Source organism: Phalaenopsis equestris, unplaced genomic scaffold (assembly GCF_001263595.1).
Source record: "Phalaenopsis equestris unplaced genomic scaffold, ASM126359v1 Scaffold000152, whole genome shotgun sequence".
In the NCBI taxonomy this organism is placed as follows: Eukaryota; Viridiplantae; Streptophyta; class Magnoliopsida; order Asparagales; family Orchidaceae; genus Phalaenopsis; species Phalaenopsis equestris.
The window spans coordinates 1,586,398-1,612,186 of NW_018164594.1; the positions used below are offsets into that span (position 1 = coordinate 1,586,398).

Consider the following 25,789-nt stretch of genomic DNA (forward strand, 5'->3'; position numbering starts at 1 on the left):
GTGTTGTGTGTATATTTAAATCTAATGAAACTATGTATATTTTCACCGACAATCGAGAACAAAAATACTCTTTAACCTTTTCTAAGGTCATAAGAAGTATTGAGATTTTTTATTATAAATTAGTTCCCTAAATTAAGTAAAACCCAAAAAATTCTTTGTTATCCTATTGATTGCACTATCCAAGAAGCAATAGTTCTATTCTTCCAAAAAAGTGTGCATTATCTTAGTTGTTCCACAAGATTTTCTTTTGAAACTCAAATATCATAATAAATTTTAACAGATCAATTCACCAAATTCAATGTAAATGAAGCACAAAAAGTTAACACATCAAGATCATATACTCAATTGAATTTAACACTTTAGATAGATCCAAACAATCTACACACACACTTGACAAGAAAATTAAGACTTAGTTTCAAACCATATTTACAAAATATACATGAAAATACATAAAAATATTAAACTAAATACAAGAAAATATAAATAAAACATCATGATCCCAACTGTACATAATGTATTTGGATTTCCTTACTGAGATTCATCAAAGTGCTCCTCAAAATACACTTTGCTTTCACATATACATTTAATGCCCTCCAAAAGTCCTTTTTCCTTTGTTATAACATCCCCCTTTGTCCTACATTAACAAAAATCAACATAAACAATGTCAAAGTACATAAAAATTTGAACAATGTTGGTTTATGACTTAAGTGCACAATGATGTGGTGTTGTGGTGCTCCAATGGGCATTATGGCACAACATTTTAGAGTGATAGTGTTGAACTCCTTGGGTTTTGGACTCTTTTGCTGGGTCCGACTTCTAGGCGCTATAATAGTAGTGCCCCAATGTTGCTATTATGGGTCTCGGTGTTGCTGCATTAACTTTATTATATTACATTGTTACAATACTTTTATCATATTCCATAAATTTCCTGCATGAAACTAAACAAAACACTATAAAAAAAATAAAATAATATAATATTTATTCACAAATACACAATTATTTTTACATATTTTTACACTTAACACTCAATAGAATGAATAAAAAATTAAAGTAAATTAAAACAATCATATTTTGCTTACAAGTATTATTAGTTCATGTCTATGTCCATAAGAATGACTTAATAGAAAATGTGGTTTATTGCTTATTATTGAAAGGCCATGTCTGCTTATACATCATCTTTTAATATATGGTTGTTTTTGCTAGTCTACTAACTTCTATTTTTTTAATTTTAGATTTTCTTAATGAATTTCAAATATAATTCGAACTAAAGTTAGGTTTAGGGCATGTAGGAATACAATGACTAAGGAATGGTGTGAACACGTGATACTTTGCAAAGCCTGAAGGACTCATTCCTAAAAGAGAACAAATTGAGCAATAAGAAGACCCATAGTCAGATCTTATTCTAGGCTAAGTTACATAAGGGGAGAGCTCGATTGCTCATTTTACATTTCTTCCAAGTTGTACCTTAATACATGGTCACATCAACATTTCCCCATTATTATTATTTATTTTATATATTACGTGTTTATTTAGGTGCGTGTATTTTTCTGTGCACCATACATCAAATATTTTTTTTAGGATTCTTTGACATGTCTATGTATGTGTATGCCATGTTTCTGCCTTATAGGCTCCTACGATTAATTAACTATTATATCTAATCAAATCATCTCAAAGAAAATTTAATAAAAAAATTCAACGAAAATAATTAAATCCCATAGAAAAACTAATAAATAAAATATATTAGAAAATTTAGGAATAACAAATCATTTGTATATACGTATTGATTCATTCCTTATCTTTGGCATTCACATATTACACATAATGACACATTTTGCCTATGAAGATAACTGTCATTCTTAAGAAAACTACTTTAGAAATATCTCTTAAAACTCATCGCATGTATTCCATACATTAGATTACATATCTAGATTTTTAAAATAAAATCAAATAAAACATTTTAAATAAATTTTAGAAACTATAAAATGTTGTATTAGCTAGGTGTTGTGCATACTCATATTTTTAGGCTAATTAATTTATATGGCCGAGTTGCATGTCCCACCATTTTTTTACGATCTGAATAGAACCCTTATCTCATTAATCTGCATATGACCAAACTTTCAGATTATAAGATGTCAGGCGGGTTAGTTGATTACCCTTTTAGGCAAGGTTATAAGTCCAATAAAACCGGACATGATTCACTCTCTGTGTGTTTGATTCTGTAGGCTCATTGTATATCATTAGGTTGGGTTTAAGCTTCCTGCCTTATCAACAATCTTTTTCTATTTGTCTTGGATTATTTAATAGACATAGCTACACTCATCTATATTTAGTTTTCTTATATCTTATTGTTACACATTATTGTGTTTATACTTTGTGTTTAATTATGGATTGTTTGATTGAATTTTATTTTATGTACTATTTTATGTGAATTGCCTCATATTCATGCATTTATGATATGCTCTTAAGATAAGAAAACCTATTTTAAAAACTTTAATAAATTAACTAAGTAATTAAGATCAGTTAGATTTTTTTAATTAAAATTTTTTTCTCACTTTTAAATTTAAAATATTTTTCTACATCTCTAAGATGAAGATTATAATAAAACTTGTAATGCATTAAAGCCCCAAACAATAATGCATTTTTAAAATATACTCAATTTGTACACAAATAGAAGTTCCATTAACCAACAACAGATTATATTTTTTTAATGCAGCTTCTAGTACATGGATAGTTTTTATTTATGATACCAATGGTTCTTTATACATTAGATAGTGGTGATCCTATCCCATATAATATTGTAAGTCTAGCTGAATAATTTTGGCTATATATAATTATTCTATCTTTTTTTTCTCATTTGTTACCCATTCTTATACTACTAAAAGTTATAATCTCTACATGTTTCTAATTCAATACCAAAATTTTATCCATCCATGATTTTTTTTTTCATTCTTCAATTTGATTTCAAAAGAATAGTTTTTTATAGAAAAATTCATATTTGTTGATTGAATGTCTGATAGCTATGGTGGGTTCAGCGCCTTCTTGGTTAAGTGGTTTAAAGTTTAATAGCCTAGAATGACATTTCCATTAAATCATAATTATTTCTGCTTAATTTTCTTTTATTCATACCATTATCCATCACTTCTTTGAGCATTATATTATTTTTATGTCTTTGATGATTTAATAAATTTTATTATATAATTTTTTTTATGTAGAGAGATAGTTGCCTCATTTAGATCTGATAATTCGACCATTACCATATGGATGACCAATTCCAAAGCATAGACTACTATATCAAAATAATAATGTTTAAATCATAGTTTCCCTTAATGTAAACCTAAGCAGACAAAATAAAAAACATATATTTTTTATTAGGAGTACCATTTATAAGTGTTTTTTAGTGTAATTATCTTAGGAATCCTAGAATTTTTGGTAGATGATGTGCCCCTAGTGCGTGTTATTTTCCTGCATGTTTTATGTAAATTTAAATTCCCAGTAACAGTGTCAAAAACTTGACCTGTCTCGAAATTACACAGTAATTTAGCTTCCAAAATATGGCAAAAAACTTGACTCAATTTATATTTAGTGGTTAAAATCAAAATGTTATAAAATTTGTAAAATAGTTCACACACTAATGGTTCTATGCAAGTGCACGTATCACTTCAAGTAATATAGGATTTTCTTTAAGAACCTCAGCATCGATCCCACAGAGAGCGCAATAAGAAATCTCTTATGCTAATTCTAGTCTACTACTATCAAGTTTTAGTTTGGAAGATTGAAATTTTTATGATAATAACATAAATCACTATATTCAAACTATAAAAATTTAAAGTAAGACAAGTTAAAATTGGTTTAATGAATGCTAACAGAAATGTAATTAAAAGAACTAAGTTTACTAAACTAATTTTTAAACTTCAAAGTTAAATTTAGTAAGACTAAACAAAGTTTTGTGATGAAGAGTTCAAATTTAAGAAAGCATTCTTCCCCTTTACAATGAGTACATGGTTAGTGAAGTAATTCAAATCATTTAAAATTGTATTGTGTCAAATAGGAGGAGTTTTATTCTTTACCCTCTGTCAAGTGCATAAAAAACATTGACTAATCTAGAGTTTAGTCCCTAATTATGTGGTTAGGTTGGGAGGATAACGACTCTCACTCTAGAGCTCTCACTTCTCCCTCGCTTGAGAGCTAACATTCTCACATTAATTTCCAATCAACTGGACAAAATTGGGGATTTTAATCTGTCACCTTAAAATCTCCAATTTTGCATCCAACAAAGTATATTTCCTTATTTATTTGCATTCAATCCCATGGATTACATTCTTACCCATAAAATTGAATGTGACTCTTACCTTATTGTAGAAAGCATAACTATTTCGGATCTAATATTTCTCAACAAATTCTAACCTTTCAATTGACCAAATCAAAAAGTAAATGAATATTAGAGTTCAAATCATTATTAGAGTTCAAATCATAGTTCAAATCATCAAAAATTATTGACATTTAAAACCGTATAAAACAAAATTAATTCTTCACAAAACCAAATCTTATTATAAGGAGAATGATAAAGAAGACTACTCAAAATTCATGAGAAAGATACGACAGAACATGGATTTCATATAAAAAAATAAGTTTATAAAATAAAGAAAGAAAAGAACACAACTTATCTCGCACTCCTTCCCAAGCAAATCCCTAGAAGTTCCCTTTAAGCACTTTCTCTATTTGCAATCACACTCAATTCTCTCCTAGAAATGTAATGAAGAAGAAATCTCTCACCTTCTCTCTCCTTTTACAACCCTAAAAGAAAATTCCCTCCTCTCCAAAGCCTTCCTCTCACTATCACGCCACACTCATGCCCTACACTGCTCTCCTTTTTTAATTAGGGGCTGCCTCCTTTCAAAAAGAATTCAAAATTTCCTCCCAAATTTTCATCAAAAGTCACACCTTTTGAATCCCAAAAAATATGTCAATTCATTCAAGAGATATATCCCTTCATTAAAGAGTCTTTCAAACTATCTAGATGTATTGAATCACTCCATGGGGCATTTGAATCATTTGGAGCCTTCAAAATCCGCTCAAAATTCCTCCTGAACCGTCTTAATCTATCTTATATCGTCTCTGGCTCTTCTAACGCCAGTTCTTGCACCTCAGGCTCCAGTTCTATGGATTTTGGCACCTCTGGCGCCTGTTCTCTAAATTTTGGCACCTCAGGCGCCACCTTGCAGCAGCTCCACTGTTTGGCTCCATTTCAGCTATGTTTCTCCCCATTTCAGTTGTGTTCACTCCTAATAGATATACCTACAAAATAATCATGAAAACAACATTTCTTTAAAGTGTAATTTTATTTGAAAAACATATGAGAAATGTAAAATAGATTAAGCATAGAAATACATATCAAAATGTGTCAAGTCAAAATTTTCTTTCTTGCTCATTTTTGCTCCAAATTGAACCATTTTTGCTTCATTTTCTCCAAAATTCTATTTCTTATACCTGAAACCAAAAATATGCAAAATAACTTCCTTTAAAGTGTAATATCATTAAAAATCATTAAAATTGAGCATAAAATATATATAAAAAGTAGGTAATTTTTAGGCGTGTCAAAATCCCCCAAACTTAAACGTTACTTGTCATCAAGTGACTTTTTTACTACATAAAACTATGACTTAGGATAGAGATTAATTTATAAACTTCTATACTTTAGTTTAATAAATAAAATTTTATAATTTAAGAAAAACTTTTAATAACTTAGATTAAAACTATAAGTATAAGAATACTTAGTAATCAAATCTAAGATTTCTGAGTCTCCATTCATTTCAAGAAGAACTGTAATTTGTCATATCAAGGATACTTAGAATATCCATATAAAAAAGAATTTCATGAAAACTTTACTATTAATGGTGCTAATACTCAAATATAAGTTTAGAAAAATGTAATAAAGACTTTTCCTCAAGCTGATTCAAGTGAAGCCAATTTTTTATTAGGCATCTCCTATTCTGTATCTTTCCAATCCTTTCTTTTTTTTTTCTTTTTCAAGTGAAGATTACTATATGCAGATAACCTTTAATAATTTTGAACTTTACTATCCTCTTCTTAAAGTTAAAAATTTTTACATTTCTTCACTTTATAAATTCATATTAATTTTGATGATTTTTCATAAAGTCTCATTTTTTTCTTATTACATAAAACTCTAAGACTCTTAATACTTCAAAAATACAATTTCCTTTGCTTTAAATAGAAAAACATAATCTTATCCTTTCATACCAAATACTTTTAACTTTAGAATTAATCTTCATTATTAAAAACTTTTACCTAAATTTACCATAATATTTACAAACATAAATATAGTCATTAAAAGTTAAACTCCAATTCCAAGGTAATGTTACATTAATTTTAAAAATATAGTTAATTGAGGACAATAGTTTACTTCTTTTTATAAGAAATTTTTTTTTCTCCCAAACTTGAATTTTTAAATATTTTACACTTAATTTCATAAAATATAGCAGGAAGAAAAAATAAAAGTTGAATCTACTAACTACTACAATATCCTATCAAAGTCATATACGTGTATAATCGTGATAGAATGACAGCAGGAGAAAGTAAATCCAACCTAAAACATACTTGCAATAATATTAAACTAAAAGGAATTATACTAACTTTAAAATTTATTTTTCTTCCTACCCCCACACTTGATTTTAAACATGTATAAAATTAAATACAAAAATATAAGCAGGAAGAAAAATAGTTCATAAATTATGTCTATCACAAACATCTACAAGTATTCTTTGGGATGGAACAATATGCAATAGAAAGTAAGTCTAAACTAAAACTAGCTTAATAAAATGGAAAGAAAGGTCTAACAAGTAGAACAGAATCTTTATATTATTGTTCCAAATTTTTATATTATTGTAATATAAACACAAATACACATGATAAATGAGGTCAATTCTTCCCTTAACTCATTGCATCTCACCAACTTACTTCAAATTTCTAACGGAACCACTACACAGATATATTGGGAACTTATAAATGATTTTATAGATTTTAATCCCAAAGATAAGATTATCCCTATTACATTAGTTCATGTGCACCAACCTCAGACATCACTTTATCCTAATAATTAAGCACCTCTAGTAGTTATAAGGTTAGTGTAAATTCATCCACATGTTAATCATCAAATAGGTTAGCTACTCCTATCAAATGAAAACAAATTCAGAGAAAAGAAATAACAAAATTGAGATGGAATTGTCGTTGTTAAATTTATTGATGCCTCTTGTAAAACTTAAGTCTAAGTGAGACCCGAGTCGTAGTGGACTAGTCAATCCAACTACTACAAGAGAATATATAAGTCTAGCCATAATAAGAAGTAAAGGAATCACCTTCATCATGACACACAAAAAACTAATCAAACCACTAACAATCCAAAATTCTACCAATCATCAACCAAACTAATCATCCGCACTAAAGCAAACACAATACAATACTAACATTCATAACTCTCAAGCACACTAAATCAAACCATACTGATAACTAGGGTTGTCTGTCATAAAGGGTTTGTTTAACATCGTCAGCCGACAAATTATTCCACCTGGATCAAAATTCCATTTATCAATCACCCAATCTTTTCCAGATTAAGGGATTCTTACAAAGTCCTTGAATTTAAAATTCTCTTTCAGATTTTTCTTTTTAGATTGATTCATATCATTGTTCTTCATATTTCTTTCTAGATCCAATATTCTTCTAGTAATTTTCTCCATTTTCATATTAATATCATCCTTAAATTTTATAAGAAATGGATCTTTATAAGATACTTCATGATCTCCCAAATCTTGAATCAGATTCTCTCTAGATAATTCAAATTCTGGATCAAATTTATATAGGTTACTCTTTTATTCAGGGTTGTCTTTCAATTCTTCCCCTTGGTACTAAGTAAATCATAGAAGTGTTCTTTCTATATTTATCTTAGTTGAGGAAACAGGTTTTCTAATTCCTTGGGAATTTTTTCCATTGGTGTTTAATCTCTTTATCCTCATTTTTCAACTCAAAGTTCTTTTGAAACATATCCTCTAATTCTCTTCTAAATATTAGTTATTAGTTCAATAATTTTAAATCATTCATCTCCTTAGGGTTTATCTCAGGGTCACTAAGTAAAATCTCTTTGGAGTAACTATTAATTGCATTAATTAATTGCATTAATAATCAGCTCTAGTTGGTTTTTATATTTCTTATTGTGACCTCTTGATTTTCCAGCTCACTCTTTTGACTTTCCAACAGACCCGCCAATTGAATCACATCCTCTTCTAACAATGACTCATTTTCCTCATTGAGTGGGTTGGAGTTAAATCCATGAGGAAAAGAAAGTTCATTATTATAATAGCCATGATTATTCCAACTGCATGTCCTATTGAGTTGATTATCTTCCCAAAATTGGTCTTCTCCTCCAAAATTATTATTCTAGTTAAAATTCAAATGATTTTCCCAACCTAGATTATAATAATTGAAATAATAATTATGTATCTCATGGCTAGTTTCAAAATAGTTAGGCTCAATCAATTGTCCGAATAAATTTTCTTTAATAAATAGGGTCCTTGAGGATAACTTTCTATGTATTGATCTAACTTCCTCTCAATATCTGCAACTTTAAAAATTAAAATAGTGAGCATATCTTCTTGAAAATTTTGTACACTCTTGGGGTTTACTCTTTCAAAGCTAGTAGCATTATAATCTAAATCTGAATATTCAATCTGAATATTCATTATTTCATTATATCATTGATATGTCATTTCTACATTAAATTCATGGAGTCTTTTCAAATCTCTCCCAAAAGTTCTCTCCAAATCTGACCTGTAAAATTGAATGTCTGCAGCTCCTGAACTACGCATACAAATCTAAAGACTTAACTAATAGGACTGATATAAAAAATATTTTTAGTATTTTGGACTTTCTTTAAATTAAACACATAATAATTAAAAACATTATATAATAATACTATAAATTCCAAATCTCAGTCTTACAGTTTAACTAAAATTCTCCTAAAGTTCTTACCGTAGCTTCCCCAGCAACGACGCCAAAAAATAGATGTGTTCTTAATGTGTACTGTTTTTTTGCGTGTTTTATGTCAATTTAAATCCCCAGTAACAGTGTCAAAAAATTGACCCATTTCGAAATTAGATAGTAATTTAGCTTCTAAAATATGGACAAAAATTTGACCAATTTATATTTAGCGATTAAAATCAAAATGTTATAAAATATATAAAATAGTTCACACACTATTGGTTCTATGCAAGTGCATGTATCGCTTCAAGTAATATAGGGCTTTCTTTAAAAACACACTATTGATCCTACAGAGAAACGCAATAAGAAATCCCTTAGTCTACTACTATCAAGTCTTAATTTGGAAGATGAAAATTCTTTTGATAATAACATAAATCAAAATATTCAAACAAAAAAAAAAATTAAAGTAAGAAAGACAAGTTAAAATGAGTTTAATGAATGCTAACAGAAATGTAACTAAAATAAATAAGTTTTAAAATGTAACTAAAATAAATAAGTTTACTAAACTAATTTCTAAACTTCAAAGTTAAAGTTAGTAAGAATAAATAAAGTTTTGTGATGAAAAGTTCAAATTTAAGAAAACATCATTCCCCTTTACAATGAGTACATGGTTAGTGAAATAACTAAAATCATTTAAAATTACATATAAAAATATATTGTGTCAAATCGAAGCAATCCTATTCTTTACCCTCTCTCAAGTATATAAAAAATATTGATTAACCTAGAGTTTGGTCCCTAATTCCGTGGTTAGGTTAGGAGGATACCAACTCTCACTCCAGAGCTCCCACTTTTCTCTCACCTGATGACTAACAATCTTGCATTAGTTTCCAATCAATTGGACCAAATTGGGGATTTTAATATGTTACTTAAAATCTCCAATTTTGCATCCAATAAAGTATATTTTTCTATTTATTTGCACTCAACCCATGTATTACATTCTCAATCATGAAATTGAATGTGACTCTTACCTTATTGTAGAAAGCATAGCCCTTTCGGATCTTATATTTCTCAACAAATTTTAACCTTTCAATTGAACAAATCGAAAAGTAAATGAAAATCAAAATTCAAATCATCACAAATGATTGATATTTAAAACCGTATAAAACAAAATCAATTCTTCACAAAACCAAATCTCATTGTAGGGAGAAGGATAAAAAGACTACTTAGAATTCATGAGAAGGATACAAAAAAATATGGATTTCATTTATAAAAACAAGTTTACAAAATACAAGTTTACAAAATAAAGAAAGAAAAGAACACAACTTAGCTTACACTCATTCCCAAGTAAATCCGTAGAAATTTCCTTTAAGCACTTTCTCTCTTTACAATCACACTCAATTCCCCCCTAGAAATGTAATAAAGAAGAAATCTCCCACCTTTCCTCTCCTCTTACAATCCTAAAAGAAAATCCTCTTCTCTTCAAAACCTTCCTCTCACTCTCACACCATACTAATGCCCTAGACTCCTCTCCTTTTTAATTAGGGGCTGTCTCCTTTAAAAAAGAATTCAAAATTCCCTCCCAAATTCTCTCAAAAAGTCACACTTTTAAATCCCAAAAGACATGTCCATTCATTCCAGAGACATATCCATTCATTAAAGAGTCTTCCAAAGTGTCTAGATGTATTGAATCATTCCATGGGGCGTTTGAATCATTTGGATCCTTCAAAATCTGCTCAAAATTTGTCCCGAACCACCTTAATCCATCTTATATCTCCCTTCTTATATCGTCTTTGGCACCTCAGGAGCCAGTTGTCTAGATTTTGGTGCCTATGGTGCCTGTTCTCTCGATTCTGGCACCTCTGGCACTAGTTTTGGTGCCTCAGCGGCACCCTACAACAACTCCACCATTTTGCTCTGTTTGGCTCTGTTTCAGCTCTATTTCTCCCCATTTCAGTTGTGTTTCACTCCTAATAGATATAACTACAAAATAAACATGAAAAAAACATTTCTTTAAACTGTAATTTTATTCAAAAATATATGAGAAATGTAAAGTAGATTAAACATAGAATGACAAATCGAAATGTGTCAGGTCAGAATTTTCTTTCTAGCTCGTTTTTACTCCAAATTGCACCATTTTTGCTTCATTTTCTTTAAAAGTCAATTTCTTGTACCTGAAACTAAAAATATGCAAAATACCTTCCTTTAAAGTGTAATATCAATAAAAATCATTAAAATTGAGCATAAAATATATATGATAAGTAATTTTTAGGCGTGTAAGTAGACTAATTAACTTAGGTTCTCTACTTGATTTGACTTGATCTTAAATGATATGACCTCTCATGAGCATTTAAGATGGAATCTCTCTGCTTGTCTTATTCAGTAGAATTTTGCTTATGATACGAAAATAATCATATCCTTACTTTTTTCCCACAAAAAAAAAAAAAAAATCAAAATACCTCCATACTTTATGTGTAAGAAAGATCTCTCTACAAGAAGCAAGAGAGAAATGGTGGTTTGTAAGTGTATTAGAGTTCAAAAGCATGGACACGATGTAAGTATGAGTATGTAAATACATATTACATTAAAGATAAGGTTCCAAGAGACGTCCTTTGGAATGTTCTTGAGAAGAAAGGTGTTGATATGACTTATATTCAAATCATTAAAGATATGTATACTAAAGATGTTACTTGTGTTCGAACTGACGGAGGATTAACCAAATATTTTCCTATTTCTTTTGGATTACATCAGGGATCGGCTTTAAACCCATATCTTTTTTGCTTTAGTTATGGATGGTCTTACTGGACATTTACAGGAGGATGTACTTTGGTGTATGCTTTTTGTTGATGATATCCTTCTTGTAGATAAGACGAGAAAAAACCCAGGAAAAACTTGAATCACAATGGTCTACATTGGAGTCTAAAGGCCTTCATTTAAGTAGAACTAAAACTGAATACATGGAATGTAATTTTAGTAGTAGTAGCTCTAATGACAGAAGCGTAACTTTGGGTGATCAAATTATTAAAAAGTGTGAATGATTTAGATATATCGGGTCTGTTATTCAAAGCGATGATGATATAGATGGGGATGTTAATAGTAAAATTCAATTTGGTTGGTTGAAACAGAGGATAGCTTCAAGCCTTTTGAGTGATAAAAAAGAATCGCTTAGACTGAAAGGAAAATTTTATAAGACAGTGGAGTGACCTACAATGCTCTATGGCGCTGAATGTTGGCCTTTAAAAGAGAAGCATAGTACTACGTTAAGTGTTACCGAGATGGGATTGATTAGGTGGTTGAGTGGATTTACACTTAGAAAAAAAAAGGCGAAATTAATATATCAGTGATAGGGTTGGTGTAGCTCCAGTGATGGACAAAATTAGAGAGAGTCGTCTTAGATGGTTTGTTCACATTAAATGTCAACTATTTGAGGATCTGATTTGGAGAGTAGATGTTTTAGATTCAACTTATGTTAAGAAAGACAAAGGTAGACCTAGGAATACTTGGGGCTTATTGTAAAAAAAATGATATTAATTTATTAGAACTAAATGAAAATATGACACTAAATAGGACGCAATGGAGAAAAAAAGATTCATGTAGCTGATCCCACGTAGTGGGATTAAGGCTTTGTTGTTGTTGTTGTATGTGAATACATATATAGCAATATATGTTCTATATCCTGTCTGTAACTTATCTATATTAAGACAAACATGTATTAAAATACTCAACAACACATAATGTGTCTATGCATTAACATGCTTTATTTCTTTTCAAAGAAGCATTATTATCTGATTTTAGCTTATATTCTCTTGATATATTAAGGGTCTACTTGGGGAAATTACAACTTATTAAAAAGTAGTTGTGAAGCTGTTGAATGATAACCTGATACTCAAAAAGTTACGGTGACTATTACAATTTTTTTTAAAGTCAAACCACAACTAGAAAACTGTCACCGCACCTAGATAGAAGTGGTGTGAAAGCACAGATTTCAGCGACAATTTTTTGAAAAAATTGTCAAACCGCAGTTTACCCAAACAGACAAAGCTACGATGCAGTGACGCACCGCCACCATATCGCCGCCTCAAACAAACCCTATGTTAGATTGTAATTAATATTATTTTATTATCAATATCCTAAATCAATATTATTTTATTCTCAATATCCTAAATCAATATTATAATACCATACAAATAATGTATAATCTATAGACCTTGAAATCATAAGTTGAGTTTAAAGAAAACTTACTTATACCTCCCATAATATTCCATGGTTTAAACTTAGGAGCTTCTATAACTATTAGCTAGAGTCCTTTTACAAAAAATCCCATGAGATAAGAGAATTTAGGGTCTATTTGGGGCAGCTACAACTTATTAAAAAACAGCTGTGAAGCTGCTGAAAAGTAATCTGATGTTCAAAAAGCTGCGGTGGCTATTATAATTTTTTTTTTTAAATAATCACAGCTAGAAAGCTGCCATCACACTTATCTAGGACCGGTGAGAGAACATAAATTTCAGTGATAGCTTTTTGAAAAAGATGTCAAAACGCAGTTTGCAGTACAATGAATCATGTTTATCATGATTGAGGATAACAAAATTTATTAAAAAACACTCAAGCTTCCATGTATCATCTAGTATAGGTTACTTCATAAAACATTTCTAATTCTAGGTGTTCTTTTTAATCCTTTATCACCTTATGTTATTCTCCCATATCCTATAATTTTTAATCTTTTCAATAAGATTTCTTCATGCATTGTTTATTGTATCATATTCAATCATAAATAATCAACAAATATTATCATTAGCTTTCAGGGATAATGAATGGAGAAAACTAACATTATAGTATTTTATCATATCCTGAGCACATATGCTTTGCAATTTTTAAAACAAAAAAGGATTTGTGAAGAAGGCCAAGGAGCTCCTATGATTGAATTTTGCTAAGTATTTGTGGTAACTTATGAGACTATTAAGATTAAACAAATATATAAATTTTGATCTGATGAAAAATTTAAATTATGTTTTCTTAAGAAAAAAATAAAAGATAAATTTTTATATTTTCTATCATCAAGGGGCATGCAAAGTAAAATTTTTCAACCTAAATGGCGACATAAAAATTCTGCACTCACCGACCATAATAAGCCAAATCCTGCTGCAAATAACCCAAGTTCCTATAGGGTCATCAGCTATTTCCCACCTCAATGATGGCGAGAACGCCGGCCGACGCTCACAGCTCCACCACCGCCGTCCAGGCAACAAATGACGATGCGACCGCTAGTAAATTGTATGCTTCTTATGGTTTTTTATTCTCTCATTCATGATTTTCTGGAATTAGATCAAAATCAAATGAGAATACCTAGACCGATACGTAGGATTTTTGAACTCCAATTTATTCCTTGTTATTGCGGGTAGTTACATTTTTTTTTGGCGCATTCAGAAGTAATTCACGAGGTCTTCAATTATGGACGTCTTGGACTGAATTCTCCAGTTTTTTAAGGAATTTATAATTGACGTTTCCGCAAATGCTCAAAAACTTCCTTTTTAACTGTGAAGGTTGACAGTGTTTCATAAAATCCATTAGGAGACTTTATAGAAGGTTTTGAGAAAAATCATGGTTTAATTTTAGTATTTTATGGATAAATTTTGCGTAAATTTACCAGATGTATATTTAGTGAAGGAAAGCCTATCTGGCTGTGGACTATGGATGAGAGTCTTTTTCTCATTAAACTATGGGGCAATCGTACATAATTCTTAGGGCTTGATAATTTGTGATGAGGTCAATATGGAGTGAGGAAAGTTCGAAACTTTGAAGGTTGTACCTAAGAGAAGTAGCGGAAATGAAAGTTTCTGGCATAATATTTGTTTATTAAATTATCGATTAGAGATTTAATATTATGGTGAAAAAATTATTTGACTGTTTGTTCAATGTTGATAGCCTAACGTAACTACTGAAAACAGGCCTTGGCTTGATGATTTTTTGTTCTTTTTTAATATGGTGAACCACACAGATCCCCTATTTCTGTGAATTCTCGCGTCGTGCCCATTTAACAGGAAATGTCTTGATAATGGAAGTAATTTGTGCATTTTGAAGATCTATGGTATCTTTCTTTGCTAATGTAAAGCAGAGACAATTATCTACTCTAGAGTTTGCAGTGTTCATTCATTTTATTCTTTAGTGTGGCCTTAATCTGCTCATCCATTTTCTTAAACAATTGCACTGTTTATTGTTCAATAGAGAAATGTACCCTTATATTTTGTTCCATTCTATAATTTATGTACAGGTCCTGTGTTAAAAAAGGATACGTAAAGGATGATTTTGTTCATTTTTTCGTTAGAAGGCCTGTTAGGAGATCACCAATAATAAATCGTGGTATGAATTAATTTCTGTTGTCACCTAAAACAAAGCATTTCTACTCCTGAACATCCTGATTCTTACCCCATTTGTTACTCTAATGATTTGCAAAGGGTATTTTGCACGCTGGGCTGTTCTTCGGAAACTTCTTCAGCAGTTTTTAGAGATTAAGGACTATTCAAGTGAAAGAAATCTCATGAAGAAACAGATATTGTCTCTTGGAGCTGGCTTTGATACAACTTATTTCCAGTTGGTGGTAAGCAAAGATGCCATCTTATGTAGTCTATATCCATGTAACTCTAATATCATAGTTTTACTTCTTTTTCTCCACATATTATGCTATTAATGTAGAAAAATCTAAAATATTCTCACTTCTAACCATATTCCTTATTCTCCTCCTGAAAATTGAAAACGTTGCTAAAGTTTATGTATTGATATACTGAATTTTTTACTTACTTATCATGTTTCCAGCAGATGAACTTTTGTATTTTTGATCTTGACTTTTTCTTTTCTCTAGGAAGAGGGAATTGCGCCACATCAATATGTGGAGCTGGATTTTAAAGAGGTTTGATATTTGAAATATTCATATGCTAACTCCAATTATTTTCCAATAATAGTAGTTACTTTCAATTCCAATAATTCTGATTTGTTGATTGACCCATTTGTATTGCTTCCAGGTGACGAGTAAGAAAGCAGCCCTCATAGAGCACCATAGTCAGTTGAAGGATAAGGTTGGAGATGAAGCTTATATTTGTAAAGGTAATGGATTCTTACCCTATTAGATTTTTATACATTTTTGGTTCTCTATCATCACTGGCTTGCCTAATTTTGCATATATTTTAAATGCTTAATACAAAAATGCTTCCACCTTTTTGCATGTTTGGGCATGCACATTTTCTTTCTGGCTCAGCTTATGACATTTATTTTTACCTCTAATTAGTGCATGACAATATTGTAAGTTTTGTATGTCATGGGGTTATTTTTATTTCCCTTTGATTTTTTGTTCTAAAAAGTTATCTTTTCACTTGCTGAAGGCCTTTTCATTCTGCAACCTGTGCATTTAAAATAGCATCACAAGCATGCTAGCATTTATGTGATGGCAATATTTGCAGCATTTCCCTGAAAGTAATTTGAGTTAACACTGAAATAGTTTCACCACTTTTTCAGAAAGAGGTGAAGTTTTAGGTGAACATTATAAACTCCTCCCTATTGATTTGCGTGATATAAATCAATTGGATATGATGATGGATCTTGCTCAATTGGATTGTAGGTATGTTCTACATATTTTCTCTATTTCAAGTCGATACGTTTTTTATGTTGGTCTTATTAAACAGTCTATATTTGTTTTAAACATTTGTCATAGTGGCAGTGAAATTTTATTTTCTTATAGTTTTATAATCAACTAAACCTAATTTATGGGAATTGATGGAATTGTTTTTTTGTTCCATATCTTCTTATTCTTTATTTTCATAATATGCAGTGCAATAATTTAAAATGGATGTGGCTTGCATTTGAAGGAGAATGTGACAAGTATTGTAATTTTAATTGCAACTGACACATGATGTCTTGGGGAATGGGATTTTAGTGTAACCAAATAATGCAATGTATGAAGCTAAATAAATTAGTTTTAGCATATCACTGTTTCAAAGAACATCAATTAAGACAAATACTAGTTTTTTTTTTTTTCCCGCGTAGACTTAGAAATGTTAGAAATTCAAACTAAATGATTATTTAATGATTACTCAGATAAAGAAATTCAAATAAAATTAAATTACTACCAAAACCCAGACATCGTTTAAGGCTCGCTTTACCCAAAAAAAAAAAAAATCTTTTGTAATGAAGTGGACTAGAATTAATGCACTTAGAAAACAATATCTAAATAGTTTCACTTGGACAAATTTTGAAGGAATTAGAGTTCAATCAACCATAAAAAAAATTGGATAGAATAGAAAATTAATATTTAGAGAATATTATTGTTCGTCTTAAAATCTACTATTTATAAACATCGAAACCATAGAGCTAGTTGTCTATAATTTTTTTTAAAGTGGCTTTAATGTTATGCTATGTTTTTAGATAGGAGATTGACATGAATACAATCTACTAAATATGGAGTGATTATCGCAGAATCAATAGTATTGAATCAACGACAAAGTACTCAATATCATAAACTCGTGAATCTTATCTTAACTTGAATCTTGATCTCCACAGTATGGATATGCATAAGAAAGGCATATCATGTTAGGAAATAGATGAAACTTATGTAAATGCCGAAAGCGGAAAGCCTAAACTGGAAACAAAAAGTGAAGACCAACATACAAAAAACACAACTTTTATTCATGTTTACTTAATTGATGGTTGTCATATTATCATCGTTGTAGATTTCTTTATGATTTATTTATGAAGAAAATACAATTCCACGTTCAACATATGATGACACAACTTCTCATTATAAACAAAAATCCAGAGCAATTGAAAAAGCAAACAAATTTCTAAAGCACTCTTGATGAAATATTGATAAATGTTGGATTCAAGAGCTCTTTGCCAACTTTTAAACCCTTATAGTGACATTACTACGAAGGTCGACCTATGACTAATTTGCATAGTGCATTTTCCTTATTGGAGAAAAGCTTGACCTTACAACTTAACATATAACACTGTAGGTTTGATAGTTCTCGCATTCAAGAGCTACAAGGATCAAAGTCGCATATCATGCGAACTAAGGCTATGTGAATGTTGTTATTGGAACATTGAAGGGATTCCACATCAATCTGTTTGATTTAGAAAGAAAGTATAACTTTAATGAATTAAACTTTTGATATTCATATAGCAATTCTTATTATATGAAATTTGTTTCTTGTAAATCAATCTATTAATCATCCCATAAAGTTATGTTATGCTCGCACACAAGCTTTCCTTGGAATCCATTTTTAGTAGTGGACATAATTTCATCAAACTGTTTAAGGAACAAGGTGTGTAAAATGCTCTGACACAGCATTGGATGTGAATTCACTAGTAAGGGATGATAGATGAGAAGAATCCAATGCACTGACAATTGTTTTTTGAAATAGTGTCAAATCAAACGTCCAAGAATGTACCATTGCAATACCTCATAAGTGATAATCTTAGTGTTTTGCATAATTTTAAATGATCCTGCCATAGAAAAGAAAATTTGGTTAGGAAGTTTTCTTTGTTTATTTCACCATTGAGTATTTAAAATTCAAAATTATCAAGAAAAGAGTTGAAAATTATTACAACAACAACAACAACAACAAAACCATTATCCCACTAAGTGGGTTCGGCTACTTGAATTCCTTTTCTCCACTGTGTCCTATTTTCATTTAATTCTAATAAATTAAAATCATTTTTTATACAATATGCCCAAGTTTTCCTAGGTCTCCCTTTGCCTTTCTTAACCCTTTGCCTTTCTTAACATAAGTTCGAATCTAAAACATCTACTCTTCTAATTGGATCATCAGATGGTCGACGTTTAATGTGACCAAACCATCTAAGGAGACTCTCTCTAATTTTGTCCGTCACTGGAGCGACACCAAACCTATCACGGATAGGGTAGAGGTAGACCACTATTCATTTCTCATTTAGTCTTTATAATAATAAAATGATATCCTCACTTCAATTGGGATATCATCAAGTCTTACAGACTTTCCACCCTTGGTTTTCTTTAATGCATCCTCAACTTTTTTACTAATGCGACGGTAAAAATGAAACATTTTATTATTATAAATAATGTTAAGATCACTAAGGTCGATCGTATTTTTTGAAACTTCATTTAAAAACTTATCAAAATAACTCATCCACCTATTTTGAATATTTTTTTTCTAAGAAAAACATATTCTGATTTTCATCTTTAATACACTTTACTTGAGTTAAATCTTTACTTTTCTTTTGTTTGGCTAGTTTATACATATATTTTTTGCCTTTATTAGTATCTAATCTATTATAAAGATCACTAAAAGCATAATTTTTAGCGTCACAAATTGTTCTCTTAGACTCTCTATGGGCCGTTTGATATTTTTTCCTGTTCTCTAAGCTTTTACATTTCAACCAATTTTTATAACATCTTATATTTCATCTTTTCTTACATATTATTATTCCATCACTAACTATTTTTATTTATTTCTTTTGATTCTTCAAGTACAACTTTTGCCACTTGTTTAATAGGGTTTGTTACTTTATCTCACATAGCTTCTTCATGAACATCCCAAATTTTGAAATCTTGAATTTTACTCATAAATATAATTTTATTTGTGTTTTTTAGATACTCCTATATAATTATATGACGATGATTCCTAGTATTCTTTATTTTACAAATCTTAATTTTAAAATCTAGAATTAATAATCAATGTTGAGTAATTAAATCCTCACTTGAAATGACCTTACAATCTTTACATTATCGACAATCTCTTCTTCTCATAAGAAAATAATCAATTTATGTTTAATTAGATCCATTTTTATAAGTAATATTATGCTTATCTCTTTTCTTGAATAAAGTGTTTACAATAACAAAATCATATGCTAAAGACAAATCTAATGTATCTCTTTCTTCTTCATTAATCACTCCAAAACTGTAGCCACCATGAATATTTCTAAAATCTGCTACTACTCTACCGACATGTCCATTTAAATCTCCTCCAATAAAGATTCTTTCTTCAAGAGATATCATTTGTATTAAGTCTTCTAAGTCATTTCAAACTTTTTCTTTATAACCTATATCTAAATCTACTTGAGGAGCATAAACACTCATAATATTAAAAATCATAATATCAATAGTAATCTTATGGGCTATAATTCTATCTCCAACTCTATTCATTTTTACAACATTATCTTTCAAACTCTTATCTAAAATTAAACCTATACCATTTCTAGTGCGACTCTTACTTGAATACCAAATGTTAAAACCTAAGTTATCAATATCCTTAGTATTTTCTTCAATCCATTTAGTTTCTAGAACATATAAGATATTTATCTTTCTATGAATCATAATATCAACTAATTCCATTCATTTACTTTTGAGAGTACCTATATTCCAAGATTCTAACCTAATATTAGTTTCATGGACTAACTTTTTTACCCTCATCCATCCGTAATGTGGGAACCCTGACTTATTTGACACTACACCCGGGCGCCAGTGTAGCGGCCCTTGCACACTTTTCACTGTATTCAGACCATACAACGCGTAGCTTCTAGGGGACACCCAAACACTTACACAATAATCAAAAGGATTCATGTCATGATTTTTTCGATAAGTTTAATTCTGGTTGTGAACTACCTAACGCAACCCTCCACTTTTCACATCCGGGCTTGGGACCGGCAATGACAGTGCTAAAAATTATTAATCATAAATAATTTAAAAATTAAACTAGTTATCCAAAATTTTCTATCTTGGCTGATGGGAGGAGAGAGCAATCCTCGTCTCTCCCCTTTTCATGTTAAGTACATGAATCTATGGCACTCACCTTCTATATGAAGCACATGAATCTGTAGAAATTGTTTCATGTTATTCAAATGAATCTATGGTACTCTTTCTATGTAAGCATGTACATCTGTTTCACTTTTCCGTTCACGTTAAGCATATGTATTTATGGCATGTATTTTCTTTTATTAGCACTTGAATTTGTGTTTCGTTTCATTTATTATTTAGTAATAATAACATTTTCAACATGCCCCCTTAAATTGGATGGTAAAGATTTACCTTTTCAAACTTTATTGACATATTTTTTAATGTGAGATTGTAAAGTCATTTGATAAATATGTTGACGAGTTTAATTCTCGTTGGAACATTGGTTGTGCAAATTAACCCACTTTCTAGTTTCTATTTTGTGAAATGCCTATCTATCTTTACATGTTTAGTTCGATTGTGTTATAACAAACTATGGGCAATATTGATGATACAATAATTCTCATAAGTTCTATTCATTTAAATTTTAAGTTTTCTAGTGTGATAATAAATTGTAAGTTTTCACGAATATTTTGAGCATTTGCTCTAGATTTATGATTTAACATTTAACTTTAAGACAATAGAATTTTCTTACTTTTTCATGTCATTAGGTAAATTTTCAATAATGTGTGATTTCCTAAAATGGGTCTTATATCTTGCATAATTATTATGAATATCTGTATAACTTTTAATTTATAGCATTTTATATTTTCTATAGATAATCTTTTGTTCATGATTTGATTTTAAACATTTGGAAATTCTAGAAGTAGCTTGAAAGTGGGATTTTTTTTAGTTTATGCATAAATTGACTCGTAAGACTTATAATAAAGCAATGTCAAGACGGATGTGAGATAGATAAGATTAGTTTTCCAAGTAATTTTTGATATTGTCCAATATTAACTTTTATTCTATCTTTATTCGTGTCAAATTGTTGACTCAATTTAATTGGAGTTTCACAAGGTTTGTAAGCAATTATTTTTGTTCCTCTCAAAATTTTTATAATGTATTTTTATTGAGAAATAAAAGTTTTTTTCTTAATTGATTCAGTACTATATTCAGAAAATATTTTAGTTTACCAAGCTCTTCAATTTCAAATTTTGTGTTAATTCTTTTCAGAGTAATTGATCTCATTATTTTTATCTGCAATAACTACATTATCAACTTACATAATAAAAATTAATTTTTTTTTTGTTAATAGGATATTCTTAGAAGGTTGTATGATCGTTTTGTCTTTCTTTATATTTCTTTCTATCTATGGCTTTTGTAAGCCTACCAAATTATGCTCTTAGGAATTGTTTAAGGTCATATGGTGCCTTTTTAAATTTGCACATATTATTTTCTATGAGCTAGATATTAAACTTCTTCAACATCTCCATGTAAAAGGACATTTTTAATATCATATTCTTATATGAAACATGTAAGGTTAGCAACTAGAGAAATTGTGAAACAAATTATATTTATTTTAGTAATGGGGCCAATTATTTTTTTGTTAATCTATTTTGTAGGAATAATCATTTTCTATTATCTTTTGCTTCATATCGTTTGTTGTTTCCATCAAAAACTTGCATCATATAATTTTTTCTCTTCTGATCTCTCAACGATATCTTAATTATGAATTTTGGGTGTCAGGGTATGAGGATTGATGAATAATAAACTTTTTTTATTGAAAAAGACAATATAGCTTAAGTAAAATAATCTTGACATTTATTTGTCCAATATTTTTCTTAACCTTAACACTAATTTAATTTTTTTATCATAGAGATTGACGTTGATTTTTTTATAAGATAAACCCATGCCATGTGATTATATAATCTTTAATAAATATGACAGATCCTTTGACTTTAGAAATATTTGTAATTTTTTGAGGGTCTTTAAATATTAAAGTGAATTATCAATGAAAAAATTAGAGGATTTGAATTCATTTTTAGCAATTTCATAAGTTTTATAATGAAATTTTTCAATATCAATATTTAAAGAAAAAGAAAAAAGATTTAAAGATATATATACTATTTTAAAGGAGGGATATCTTTTCTATAATGATGGCTCCAAATACTATCTTTATTTATAATAGATATGGTTCTCAAACAAGTATAATTAATAAGTTTTTTTAGTTTTTCTAATCGTCTTCCTTATAGTGAGACCATGAAGAAAACAATGATTAGTAAAAAATATCATCTTATAATTATGGTCTTTGGCGAGTTTATGAATAGACAAAAAATTTATTGTTAGGTTAGAATCATGTTGCATATTATTGAGAGTAGATTCAGTTAGGTAGCCATTGGATACTTTTTTGTATTGTTGTGATAATATTTATTGATATAGAAAAGGTTGGCAAGGTTTATGATGCGATGGGTGGTCCTCGCATCTATTATCCACATATTTTAGAGAAACTACTTGAGGTATTAAAAATAAAAGTTAGAATTCTTACTACATTAAGCTAGAGTGCATGATTCAGAAGGTTTTTCAATAGAATTGAATTTTCTTAGCTTGTTTGAGTCCTTCTATTTAACAAGACATGCCTACATTTTTATTAGGTTTTTTATTTTCCCCAAGGCCTTGGGGCTTTCCATGGAGTTTCTCTCATTTCTCTTTAATATATATATTTTTTTCTTAAAGTACTCGCACTTCAAGTTGCTTTAGGAATAATCTCTTATCCCCATTTTTTTGGACGATTCGGCGATAAATGATACCAGAGTTACCCAAACAATAATATGAACATGTAATTACAATCGAACAAATGAAAATATGAAATAAAAACAAACATGACACATGACATGTGACCAGGGTGAAACTAGGGGTATTGTGGTGGCTGTTAGCAGTTTGGAAAGGTGGCGATAAGGTAGGGAGGTGGAGTAGAGGGGTGGGTGCAACTGAAAAACAACAGGTACTTGCTGTCTTGGATGACAATGCAGAGGGAGTGGGATGACACATGGAAAACATCTGCTAGAGGAGTTTCTAGGCGGTTGCAACCAATCATAGTGGCTAGAACAACGATGACAACAAAGAGAGTTGGAACAACAGTGACAACAAAGGTAGAGGGCTAGAACAACAACGATTGTGAATGTGGAGAGCTGGGCAGCAGTGGCAGCAAAGATGGAGACCGGAACACTGAGAAAGTTGTAGGAAAACAACCACAGGTGGCGGTTCTGGCCAACTACAGCTAGGATGGGTGACAGGGAGCGACCCTGGAAGCGAGATATAGCCATAGCACCACTTGCCCCTTGGATACAGCTCTAAAAGTGAAACTCGAGACACTGAAGACTGACCTAAATAGAAATGTGACAAAAGTAACCCTAATACATCAAGAAAATAAATTTATAATAATATGATAGCAAGGAGTGGGCCCAAGGGACTGACCGACACTCCATAACAAAGAAAAATCTGGACCGGTTTGGTCCGGGCAAGTAAGTGGCCATTGCTTACAGTCATTGGTTCCGCGTTCACCCCATTCAGTAAAAGGAAACTGTCGCATTTGACTTCTAGGGTTCAGGGAGCTTCGACCTCAGCCATCAAAGCTTCTATCTTCAAATAGTATAGCGTTTGGTCGACCACGTTGAAGGTGGTGGAGCTGTTGATAACAACCGGGTAAGTCAATCCTGCAGGCGTTGCCATTCGAAAGCTTATCCTGATAGAATAGATATCTGTCCTCTTTTGGCATAACCTGAACTGGAACATGAACCAAGCCTTGAGCCATTAAATATGTAATTGATTTTTTCCACTTATCGTACTCGTCTAAGTGTATCAGATAAACAAGGATATAAGGAAGAATCAACTCTGAGACATAATCTATGGCAATCTAGGAAACTCTCAATAGAAATCACTTTGAAGAGGCCTCCTCTTCTTTGTTGGAACCTGAATCCCATTGCAGAATGTTCTTTCCCGTAGGGCTCCTGAGGCGATTTCCAATGCAATGGTTCATCCATCTTGTTTGATCATCAGTCAGTGGGTACACTACTGAACTAATTTTAATACCCAAATAGCTTTAACACCCAAATAACATCATATAATCTTCTAGAAATGGCACATAAGCTTCCCACTTTTGACATGTTGAACCTCCCTCAGTAAGTGCAACTTAAGAAGAATATCCATTGTCCATTTCTTCAGTAGTGCACTGCTCGGTGAAATAGATTGTATTTTTGTTTGGGCAATCTGATGCACTATGTCCAAAATTGTGGCACTTGACGCTTTTTCTACTTGAAATGAATTTGGGAGTGTTGGATTGCTCCACCTATTCTCCACTTTGAAGCATGAGGTCCACACCACCCTTCAAACACAATTCAACCCCATGATCAAATAACAACAGCACACAGAGTGGAGCATCCCAAAGTCTACCCGTTAGAGGAAAAATTAGTTTAGAGTGGAGAAAAGGTGGAGGCTGCCAGTACTCTTAAGTCCATCACAACCATAAATTGCTTCAAGTGCCATGACTTCATACATATTACATCATATTGCTTAAACAAAAGAATGTTATCTTTCACTGAGTAGGGAGCAGTTGAAGAAATGGGCAGTGACATGAGAAATTGAATTCATCAAAAAGTAGTACCCGCTTGTAGCGACGGGGGAGAGTTGCTAGTGATTCAAACTGAGCCCATAAGAGAGATTCCAACAAAATTAACATTGGTTGTCCTTGAAGATCGTGAGTCCAAAGAGCCAATACTAGAAAAGAGGCAGTCCTTGATAGAGTGTTGATAGATATCCTAACTGATAATTTATCTCTATGTGCTTGCCAGTACTAAGAGAGGTCAAGCGTGCTTCACTTCAGATGAAAATGAAATGTTCTTGAGCAATTTTTGGAAGACCTTATAAACTAAGCCAAGGGCTAAGTTTCAGTTCAGTCCAACAGTGCATCCACCAACAAATGATCAAATAGGAGGGGTGAACCGCAATGCTGAAATTCTCCTTAGATGCTTTGTGGGAAAAAACGTCCAACAGTGGGATCCAGGTCCTTCGAGTGAAAGATGAAAAAACCTCTTCAATTAGAGGTGAATGATGTGGGAGGGTTCATGG

The 25,789-nt window shown here is 30.7% G+C and overlaps 1 protein-coding gene across 2 annotated transcripts in view; it reads left to right on the forward strand.

Annotated features, from left to right (window-relative positions):
- Nucleotides 1–14,067: 14,067 nt before the first annotated feature.
- LOC110021942 (tRNA wybutosine-synthesizing protein 4) overlaps nucleotides 14,068–25,789 on the forward strand; it is a 31,677-nt gene continuing 19,955 nt past the window's right edge. The window contains exons 1-6 of one of the 2 annotated variants that reach the window (XM_020720673.1): nucleotides 14,068–14,259; nucleotides 15,257–15,345; nucleotides 15,441–15,583; nucleotides 15,845–15,892; nucleotides 16,005–16,086; nucleotides 16,495–16,593. In XM_020720673.1, coding sequence (XP_020576332.1) covers nucleotides 14,177–14,259; nucleotides 15,257–15,345; nucleotides 15,441–15,583; nucleotides 15,845–15,892; nucleotides 16,005–16,086; nucleotides 16,495–16,593 — 544 coding nt within the window. In that variant the 5' untranslated portion in view covers nucleotides 14,068–14,176. Of the gene's footprint in view, nucleotides 14,260–15,256; nucleotides 15,346–15,440; nucleotides 15,584–15,844; nucleotides 15,893–16,004; nucleotides 16,087–16,494; nucleotides 16,598–25,789 lie in introns of both variants that reach the window. The other variant, XM_020720672.1, reaches the window with a different exon arrangement.